General features: G+C 39.7%; 1 protein-coding gene across 1 annotated transcript; it reads right to left on the bottom strand.

The window, feature by feature from the left end:
* Positions 1–9,086: 9,086 nt before the first annotated feature.
* On the bottom strand, positions 9,087–10,264 carry LOC142378142 (trace amine-associated receptor 1-like). Its single transcript, XM_075462371.1, has 2 exons — positions 10,186–10,264; positions 9,087–9,946 (listed from the first exon to the last, which is right to left on the bottom strand). The coding sequence occupies exons 1-2, from the start codon at positions 10,262–10,264 to the stop codon at positions 9,087–9,089; spliced, it is 939 nt and encodes a 312-aa protein (XP_075318486.1).
* Positions 10,265–11,652: the final 1,388 nt, after the last annotated feature.

The following is an 11,652-nucleotide window of genomic DNA, read 5'->3' as shown; positions in this document are numbered from 1 at the left end:
TAGCCTAATAGTAATAAATAATAATGATAATAAAAACAACAGTAAAACAATAACGATAATACAATCGATTGTATATAGCGCTTTTCATGGTCGTGGGGGGGTTGGGAGGGGTAGCACCCTCGGTAAAAAGCCGTGCTCCCCGTAGCACCGGCAGTAAAAAATCTCTGGCGCCGCCCCTGGTCCACGAACAAAACTGAAAGACATTTACAGGCTTATGAAAAGTCTGAAGGTGAAATGCATCAAACTCTGCAGTTACACACAGATGTGTTGTGCATGTCAAGGAAATTAAAAACAATTAAGCAACTCATTAAATAAATAACCTAACTGCACAAACAGCTGACTGATGCGTTTTAAAACAGCCCTGAACATTTTGCACACCCTATAAGATGGTTCATTAATGTCTCTTTTGCAAATACCTTGAGATTTTAAACTGAAAAAGCAAAACAAAAAGAAACAGATATTTGCTCCCACAAGAGGAAACGCTCTTTAGATTCAGCTGAAATTAAAGAATCCTCAATATGTAGCTTTGTGACTCAAGGTTGAATTCGTGCGAAAAAATACGACCATAAAGTGAAAAGTTGAAAATCCACATGCATGAAAGGTGTTCTGGGACGACTGGAGACTACAGGCTCCGACTGACTCCGACTTCACTGCTGTGAACAGCGTCTCCAGAGGCTTACCATATCTTACACACACACACACACACACACACACACACACACACACACACACATATACACATTAATATCTATATATATTCATAAATATGCTTTTCATATATTTATACAGTTATATATATAAATATATATTTTTCATATTTATGTGTACATATGTGTATATATATGTATATATACCAATCAGCCATAACAATATGACTATGCCTGAAATAGACTGTGCTCTCCTCATACTGCCAAAAGAGCTCTGACCAGTCAAGGTTGGTCAAAGAACATCTGAAGGTGTCCTGGAGTCTCTTTGACCTTAGGAAAGGATCCTTTGGGCCTTGTGGGTTGTGGAGAGGGTCTCCTTAGATTGGGCTTGCCTCCCACAGCTGCTATCAGATCCTATCAGATTGGTATCTCGAGAGCTTAGAGATCAGGGGAACACATCAGGTCCTTTGACATGCTTTTTAGCCCCTCCTGTGCTGTTTTTGCCAGGCTCAGTGCTGCCCCTCTGTGGAAAACTGCATATTAGGCGAGTGGTGTTGTTTGGGAGGAGGTCATTGGTCTGCAGAAATGTTTAAGTAGATGTCAAATTGAAATCCACGTGAGGTATGCTGAAACCTTAGCATGTCTCATCATGTTCAATTTGTCCTTAAAGAAACTCTGTGTTGCTGTGATAAAAGGATCCAAAGGATGATCCACAATCTACAGAACACTCTGCAGACTTGTTTTTACCTCCTGAAGCTCTTTTTGCTGATGACTTTCACTCAACAAATATATGTTTGTTCATGCTTCATTCCCAACATATACACCTGATCTCACAGAAACCAGGCTGTCTGATGGAGCATGCACACACAGACACACAGATTACACTGTATCTGTTGTTGATACTGAGTTACCTTGATACCTACTTGGTACCTTGGTGGTTGACCTGATTCAACCTAAAGGTCTGGTGGTTTAGGAGATCCTTCTAATTTGAACCTGGGGAAACAGAAAGAGAAATTGTTAGTTAAGAAAAATCAGTCTTTAGTGGGTCCTGTTATAAACTTTGAGGGAGCACCTAATGATGTCATAGTGATATCAATTTCTAATGTCAGTGATGTGGAATTTATGTCCATTTATTGGTGTCAGTCAGCTCCAGGGACTCCAGAGCAGTCCCCAGCACAGAGCCAGCCTTCTTTATCACTTTGTTCAGTTTCTTTGAGTCTCCTGCTCTGATGCTGCTGCACCAGAACGAACTGTCATCTTCAGGGAAACCAAATGCTTGTATCCTTTTTCAATGGTCATGTTCCTCATTGAAGTCCTGAAAATCCTTAAAGCTGCGGTCGGCAACTTTTTTTTAGTCATATTAGCTTGAACTGTCATGGGATTCTGGAAGTAGAATATTAAATAGGCTGTTTAGGAAAAATAACGAAATCTGTAGCTCCCTCTGAAGCCTGTAATCATGCTTGCAAAAACCGAGCGCTCCCGGCTGTTTTTAACCAATCAAGTTAGGGTGGAGGAATCCTACCTGTCAATCACAGCTTGTGCACACGCTGCTGAGCGTGAGTCTACTCCAGCTTGTGTGCGCTCACACTGGTGTGAACTCACGTGCACAACCTCGTACAGTGGTGGAATGTAACGGAGTATTTTTACTTCGTTACTGTACTTAGGTCAATTTTTCCGTATTTGTACTTTACTTAAGTAAAAATAATAATGCATACTTTCGACTTTTACTCCATTACATTTTGCAGCTATTATCTATACTTTCTACTCCACTACTTTTCTACAATATGTGTTGTTACTTGTTACATTTTATAAATGCAGTTTCGCCATAACGTTGCCTACACAAAAATATGTTTAAACCAATCAGGTGGCTCTGTCATCTTCAATGTTGCTTATATTTTTTACTAACAGTGACTTCTGTAGAGGCTTAAGTATTACCAGTAGCTATACCTGCATTCTTCATCAAAATGGCCTAGACATTGAAAGACAACCAATAGCGCGAGTACTTTTACTTTTAATACTTAAAGTAAATTTAAAAGTCAGTACTTATGACTTTTACTTAAGTAGGATTTTTGAAGCAGTACTTCTACTTTTACTTAAGTATATATTTTGCTGGGTATCTATATTTTTACTTAAGTACTACATTTCAGTACTTCCTCCACCACTGACCTCGTCCACAGAGGGGGAGGGGTTTGGGGGGCGATTCGGAGCTTGTTAGAGGTTGGGGGAGGGACCTGAAAGTTGTATCAGTTCGAATTTTCCGACTTTAGACTCGGAATTTTGAAAACCTGCCGACGGCAGCTTTAAGTTCTGTGCAGTCTGAGGTCTCTGGTGTACCCCCAATGGAAGTATTTGGGTTAATTTAACAAGTTTTACCAGAAGCGCTTTATAATAAATTCTAATTCATATTTCTAAACAAGCTAATAGAGTTCTAATACGTCACAGAGACATCACAGCATATGTGATGATAATGCCTCGACACACGTCAATGACGTCAATGGTAGTTAATGCACATCATTGCTCGTTAAACAACGTCATTACACGTCACTGGCGAAAGTTTATAAATAGGACCCAGAGATCAACAGCTGTGTGTCGGGAGGTTGTGGCTCCCCTCCCTCAGGGAGCAGGTTGAGAGGCTTTGATGGCAGATGGGCGCTGAGTCTCGTCTGCCAGGGCAGCAGTCAGGCTCTTTCCATGCGTACAGTATGAGGCTGTAGCTGGAAGCGTCTGCTTCGCACTCGCAAGTCTGATGCTTGTGTTGTGGACAGGAGCCCCCGTAATTGGTTGCGTCTTGTTCTCGGTGCTCTCATGTCCTTCTGATCCCTGAGTACGTGTGTTAATTCCAAACACACGGTGATTGGTCAAAAGTAAGCCACAGGGAAACGTGATTGGCTAATTTGGGTTTACTTTGGCGAAATTGACGGGACACAGTAAACGCAGTGGTTGCGTCTTGTTCTCGGTGCTCTCATGTTCTTCTGATCCCTGAGTGCCAAATAAGATAAAATAAGATAAAAGTGTCATCATACTACTGGGTATTAAAAGCAATCCTAAATAAGTAGGTTTTTAGCCTAGATTTGAAGAGACCCAGATCAGAAATAAGACGCAGCTCAACGGGGAGCTTATTCCAGAGCCTGGCGGCAGCGAAGGAAAAGGCTCAGTCAGGGTTTGTATTCTGACCTGGGCACTTCCAGCAAAAATTGATTTGTTGACCTCAGAGCTCTACCAGGATTGCGGACTGTTAAAAGCTCAGATAAATATGATGGGGCGAGGCCGTTAAGAGCTTTAAAAAAAACATTCAAAGTTTAAAATCAATTCTATAAAGGACAAGAAGCCAATGGAGGGAGTTAAGAACAGGAGTGATGTGCACACGACCACTGCTTAATATCAGCAATACGATTAAACAAAGAACATTGTGCACTGTTACTATTTGGCTTCAATGGTAGATACATTTGTAAATCATCTGCATAACAGTGGAAAGAAAGGTTGTGCCTGGCTATAATTGACCCAAGTGGTAGCATGTACAATGAGAAGAAGATAGGGCCAAGAATAGATCCTTGAGGGACTCCACAGGAGAGAGGAGCACTGGAAGAGGAAAGGTCACCAACCATAACGGAGAAGGTTCTACTGGACAAGTAAGACGCAAACCACTTCAATGCAGTGCTGTGGATGCCAACATAATTAATTAGATGTGACAGGAGGACTGCATGGTCCACCGTGTCAAAGGCTGCTGTGAGATCAAGCAGCACTAAGACAACAGGGCACTTGGCATCCACAGACAGAACAATATCATTGTGCACCTTTAACAGTGCAGACTCAGTGTTGTGACAAGACCTGAACCCAGAATGGAATTTCTAAAAAAAAAACAGTACCACTGTAATTGTATAAAAACAACTTTTTCTAAAATCTTAGAAAGAAAGGGTAGATTGGAAACAGGTCTAAAATTTGACAACACTGAGGGGTCAAGATTAGGCTTTTTAATCAGGGGCCTGACCACAGCATGTTTAAAGGCAGCTGGGACAGTTCCTAATCTCAGACAGGAGTTAATAAAAAACAGGAAAAAAGGTTTAAAGGGGAAAAAACTGAGCTCAGCGTGACACAAGACTGGAGTCTTAGTAAGTGAACCAACTTTATTTATACCAAAAGTAAATTATATTTCCCAAAGGAAAAATTATTAATGGCATGTCATCAATATATATAAGTTGATATGAAATATGTTGATTTACATATCACAAAGAAAAACAAGACGCCTGTAACATGATTTATCACAGACCTTGACAAAGACAATTTTGATTTATTGGTCTACATCCACACCCTAGACTGTCCTCTTCCCAAAAAATGACTGCATGTGTCATTTCTCCATGCATCTTCAAATATGATGTTTCTTTCTTTTTTTTTTAACCCTAACCAGCTATGTTTTATTTCTGATTCTTACCGTGTGATGTTGCCAAAACCCAGCTAGGTAGTGACGAAGTCTCATCATGATGTGTTGTTTTGATGTGTAATTAAGGCAACCACCAAAAAGGGTTCCTATGTAAATGATAGTAGCATTATAAAAAGAATGCATCTTCTCCCTGATTAAGACTGTTTTCTAATCCTTACCAAGTAGTTTTGATTTTACACCCTACCCAAGTAATGTTTTGCCTAAATCAAACAGGAAGTGACTAAATGTTTTGATAAAATGCTTTCATGTTATTAAGTGAATCTCAGATGGAAACAGTCATATGTTGGTTTTGAACATGCATGCCCACATTTCCTCCTTGTAAGGACTGTATAGATAAAACCCCTCCTCTTCACCAAAATGAGCTTGTAACTAAAGCAACACCACTCTGCTGCCACTATAACGTCTTCACCCCCTTTAATTCACTTCAAATAAAATATGGTTAAATTAATCATAGGATTGTGTTTTTGCGCAACATGTTATCTATTCATGTCATAATTTCTGTTAGATGCATGTTTGGAATAGATCTAAATCTAAATAAACCTACTGTCTTTAGATCTGGGATTATATGGAAAACATGTGCATTGAATGCTTAGACCTACAACATGTGTGGCACCAAGCTCTAACGGGAAGGGGGAAAAAAAAGATTCCTGTGGAAACATTTGTTTTAAATCAGCAGATATGTGTTCTTTTTTCAATATCTATAAGTTTTTATTTATGGATAATAATTACAGGCAAGGATCAAATTGTATATCTGGAAGTGTTGCAACAAACTCAGAGATGAATATAAAACTATATTTGAACATAAGATAATTTAACATTACTGCAGGAATTCATAAACATAGACTGTCTCACAATATAGGCTCTTTTAAATAAAAATCTCAAATCATGCATATATTGGGCTGCACGGGGGGTTTGGTGGTTAGCACTGTCACCTCACAGCGAGAGGGTTCCAGGTTCAACTCCCAGCTGGGGCCTTTCTGTGTGGACATGTTCTCCTCGTGTATGCGTGGGTTCTCTCCGGGTACTCTGGCTTTAGGGTTGCCACCTTTCAGAAATGAAAATAAGGGACGCCCACACCATGGCTCGTCTGGGCTATGACCACCACCGCCGACTCCTTTGGCCACTGCTCGCAGCAGTAATATTTTATTTTGTGCCAGTGTCTTTAGTACAGTGGTGATTAAAAAAAAGCAACTTGATTGATACTTAAAGCTTGAAATGCTATATATATATATATATATATATATATATATAAATATATATATTGATTTATTTACTCATTTATATATATTAGTGGTGGGCCGTTATCGGCGTTAACGTGCTGCGATAATTTGAGAGTCTTATCGGGCGATATAAAAAATATCGCCGTTAATCTATTCTCAAAGTTGGGTTGGGAACTGGGTCAAAATAGGTAAGCAAACTGTGATGACTTTTACCTTGATATTTTAGCTCGGGTGTAGGCCGATGTACTTTGTCTGCCGTTAGGTGTGATGAAAACAGAAGAACGCCACTTTGCAGGAGCCTGTGCTAGGCAGTTTATGGAGGTCGGGGATAGTTGACAAAATCTGCTCTGTTGGAACAGACAGCGCTCCTAATATGGTGGCCGCAGGGAGGATACTGTCCTTTGAGCATCTGCCGTGTGTTGCACATGTTGTACAGAGAGCGATTGTAATGTCACTGATGAGAAAGGGGTTTTTGATGCTGCACTTACCAAGTGTCGTAAAATGGTGGGACATTTCAAACACAGTCCGGCCAACGCAGATGAGCTGAAAGTCCAGCAAACCTCCCTTGGGCAAGTTCAGGAGCCGCTCGTGCAAGATGTTCCAACACGGTGGAATTCCACCCTCGAGATGATCAAGCGCGTGAGCCGCAACAGAGACGCACTGCACACAACGCTATCTCAACAGCAGCACCATCTGGCCCTCCCAACAAGTGCTGAATATGAGAAGTTGGCGAAGCTAGAGAAACTGCTGGAGCCATGCATGTGAATAAGCTGGTCTGCCTAAGTGACTGGTGGAAGAAGGAAAAGTAGCGCTTGGACTGATTAACAAAAGGCTACTGATGTAAACCTTGTAGGCTTACCGTACTAATTTCCATGTTTAACTGAATAACCCGTTTAACACAAGTACATTGTATTGAGCATGTTTTTTCTTCTTCACCAAATATCAAAGTAGAACAGCTTTCTCAAGCAATCAGTGATGGGTTTTGGAAACAGGAAATGCACCCCCTGTATTAAGAAACCCTGTCTCGAAGACTGATTTTCAGTCATTACTTGGGTAGCACGCCATTTTAATCTAGATTAATTTCAAGATTTCAGTGAGATTAATCTAGATTAAAAAAATTAATCTATGCCCACCACTAATATATATATATATATATATATATATATATATATATAGACTGATAAGGTATGGAACAGTAAATAAAAAAATTTGTTCGGAGAAAACGTATAGGCCTATATATAACAATTTTTTTTATTTACTGTTCCATACCTTATCAGTCTCAGTAGATGATTGGGGAATGAAGAACTGTGACACTGAGGCTTGGGTTTGCATTCTTAAATTATGTGTCTGCAGTGTTGCTCTCCTGATGCATGTTGCCTGATATCAGACAGCCCACCGTGAGCCACAGAAAACACTCGCCGACACGTTTTACCATTGGCTTTATACTCATCGCCACTGACTCTGTCCAGCCATAGATGTGCCTCTTCCCATTCACGCCTGTACTTTTTTAAGCGTTTTCGCTTTTGAGGCTGTTGTCGAGCGTCGGGTGTAGTGGACATTATTAAAAATGCGCGGGTTTTGTGCCGCACTGGTGTGTGTGTGTGCCAACTGTGAGTGACAGCACCGCGCAGGGAGACAGACTCACAGAGGAGCGCAGCCGGGCAGGCGGGGCTTTGTGTGGATGCGTGTGGGACAGACAAGTGTATTGGACATTTGTGAAAATACGGAACAAATCATTAAATCATCATAAATCACAAATCATCAAACATTTTGTTGCCAAATAAGGGACGATTCCGTATTTTCAAGGGACGGGTGGCAACCCCTCTGGCTTCCTCCTGTCCAAAAAACATGCATGTTAGGTGTCTCTAAAATTGTTCCTAGGAGTGAGTGTGAGCGTGTATTTGGTTTAGAGCTTAGATCGGGCCTAAAAAAATCAAACCCGACCCTTTCCGAGCCCGTGCACATTGTGTCCGAGCCCGGCCCGGCCCGGCCTGGCACACTGTAGCCTAATTATGAGCCCCAGACCGCTTTAAACCCGACCATTTCTTAATATGTGGGCCGTTATAGCTGACGTTGTCAACTACAATTTTGAGTTGTTTGAAGTGAACCACAGAAATCTGTTCACAATTATCTTGATGAACAATGCATGACAAACAATCATCCTTTCTGCTATGGCAAGCCTGCTTCATGTGTCTGTTCATCGAAGAAGTACCCCTTTTTTTTCTATCATAAGTTAGCAGCATGCCACACTTACTGCACTCCACAAAGCCAACACATACATTGTCACTACCCACGACTTGTTTAAAATATGTCCATACCTCCGACTTTCCTTCAAACTTGCTCACTTTTAATTCTCCCGTTTTTATTTATTTCTTTACTTCTTCAGGCTCCATGTTGCACGCCAGCCAATTCAGCACAGCAGCAGGGCAGGCTCGGTGTTACGCTTGCCAGTGGAGGAAAACTGCGCATGACACATAGCCTTTTGCATATTCGTAGTCTGACTTGTGCAACTTTGTATACATTAAGAATATTATCTATATAGAACATTTAGTCTAATTATTAGATAATTTTGCCCGTACCAATTAAGCTAATAGAGATTTAAAAAAAAAAAAGCAAAAAAAAAAAAAGCTTGATCACGCCCGGTCCGGTCCGACCCGAGGATAGTGGCGTGAAATATCGGACCGACCCGGCCCGCCGATTTTGCCACAACAAACTTTACAACCTTTACAGTACAGACTGTTTTACCTTTCTATTCTCCAAAAATATCAAAGGAGTTTGGAGTTAGACAAAGTGCCCTTGAAATATTTTTCCAGAAATTATCATTCTGAAAGCTGACCTGAACCAGCTGTAAAAGAAAGCATAAATGAATGGATTGAGCATTGAATTCAACAGTGTAAACCAGTTGAGTGTTTCATAAACTGGCATTGACACACCACCTAATAGCTGCAAGGAAAAACAAAGAAAAAAGGGAAGCCAGCACATAAGAAAAGCTCCCATAACAATAGCCAGAGTTTTGGTGGCCTTTCTCTCTATGTTACTGATACTTACTCCAGGCAGTGTTATGTTTTGTATGCTCCGAGCCTGTCTCTGTGCAACAAGGAAAATCCTCAGGTAGATATACAGCATTATGATCACCGGGAGATAAAATGAGAAAACAGGACCCAAAATCTTCATTACAATATCAGAAAAACATTTTTGTTTAAATTTTTCCTGGTTTAATTCTGCAGTGACGAAGCCAATGGCAACTAGAACCGAAACCCCCCAGCTCATCGCAATCATGATCACAACAACATGAATGTTTATCTTTGTCCTGTATGTCAGCGGCTGACACACTGCATAGTATCTGTCAACAGAAATACAACATAAATTACAAATGGAAGTTGAGCTAAGTATGACATCAAAGCTGTCTCGAATTTTACAGAATAATTCTCTGTAATACAGACAGGAGGTGAGAGGATATGAAATGCTTAAAGGAAAAACTACAACTCCAACAAGTAGGTCAGTCACAGCCAGAGAGATGATGAGGTAGTTAGAAGGTGTGTGGAGTTGTTTAAAGTAAATGATGGAAATTATTACAAGAAAATTTCCACAGACTATGACAACAGATAACAACCCCAAGAAAATATACAGTAAAACACATCCTGTCGATGGGGTCCTCGTCAGTATTTTAGACCCATTATTTATTTCATAGCAGGGATGGATGCTATAACTAACATAAAAAGTAGATTCTTCCTCCATTTCTCATATAACTACTTAAAATGAGATTGACATTTTTCAATTAAATATATTCAGAGCATGTTTTAGCATGTATGGCACAATATAAACAATACTACATTACTCAAGAGAAGCGTTCATCTTAACTGTCAACATAGCTTCTTACCATACTCAGCAGTGTTCAGTGTTCTTGTCAAATCATTGTGCTGCTGCATCACATATTCTTGAAACTTATCATCCCTCATCTTATTACATCATCAGAAACATGCCCAATAGAAAGTGGAGAAACTGCAGACCAAAGATGAGTAAATATTTTCTATACATGTGTGTGTACAAGGCAAGATTTTATTTTCAACTGAACTACCTTCTTTTAATGACTCTAGTCCATCTGTTCCCATTATGACACAACACTGAAAAAAGAGACTTTTTGGTGAAGTAAACTCTATTAGAGTAACTGTCATAATTTCTACCTTGTATTCGTAAGATTCAATAAGAACTAGAGTTTCTTAAGTAAAATTAAACATTTTAGTAACGTAATACATGAATTATGGGGGAAAAGTACGTTTTACTTAGGTTTCCTCATACAATTTAAATGTTTAATAGTTGTATGTACATAAACCTAGAAATACTACATAAACTTTACTCTGAAAGTGTAGCATTTTGAAACGCATGCACGACGCATGTGCACAATACAACAGGATTGGCGCTCATCCATACGATACGATTAGATGCAGGATCACAGAGCGAGGTGGAGAACAAACGACAGTCATTTCACAGGTAAGTTATTACTGTTTTGTTTTAAATTTGTGATAATATATAAGTCTGCATGTAGTTTGACGCAAGATATGTCACTGTTGATAAGTTAATTTAAAGTTAGCATAACGCCACATTGGTCCGTGCTGGCCTGTAAGTGTGTGTGTGTGTGTGTGGGGGGGGGTTATTATTTTACTCAGGATTCATGTTTTTGTAGTTAAATGTAAGAATCGATTGTTCATTACAAGTTCTACTAGCAAATAAATCTGTCATGTGTTAATTGTTTTATTTAGCTAGACAAAACAAAATGTTAATTTACGTTTGTTCTTGATACAGTTTATTTCTTATTAAGTCTTATTAAAATATTTTTCTATCAACAGGAAGCAAATCAGAACAGAACATTATTCTCATCATTCAGGCAAGTAGAAAATAATGTATGCATGATGTAATATTGTTTTGTTATTTTCCCTTAGTCATCCATAACGTAATATTAAAATTGTCCCTGAAAATTTTAGACCATTGTTTTGATACCACAAATTGTGTCTCTTCATTTTCAGGGTGCCCTTTGGAGGAGCCTGTGGGCATTGTGGACAGTTGGAATTGGGGTCTAGGGAGAGGAGGTCGAGGAGAAATTCATCAGGGAGAAAGAGTAGGCCTCTTGTGATATGAGATGGTCATGCAAAAGATGCAATTTTAGGTCATCAAAACGTTTAGAGCTCATAAAACATTATAGGTTCAAGCATCCACACACTACTCAAGGCCGGTCACCACCCTGCTTGTTCTCAGATTGTCCTTGTTTATCTAAAAGTTGGGGGGCACTTCATGCACATTTGTCTAGAAATCATACACAGACTCAACAGTCAGGACAGATAGTTTCATT

Source organism: Odontesthes bonariensis, chromosome 4 (assembly GCF_027942865.1).
Source record: "Odontesthes bonariensis isolate fOdoBon6 chromosome 4, fOdoBon6.hap1, whole genome shotgun sequence".
NCBI classification, from domain to species: Eukaryota; Metazoa; Chordata; class Actinopteri; order Atheriniformes; family Atherinopsidae; genus Odontesthes; species Odontesthes bonariensis.
This window is presented reverse-complemented; position numbering and strand designations above follow the sequence as displayed.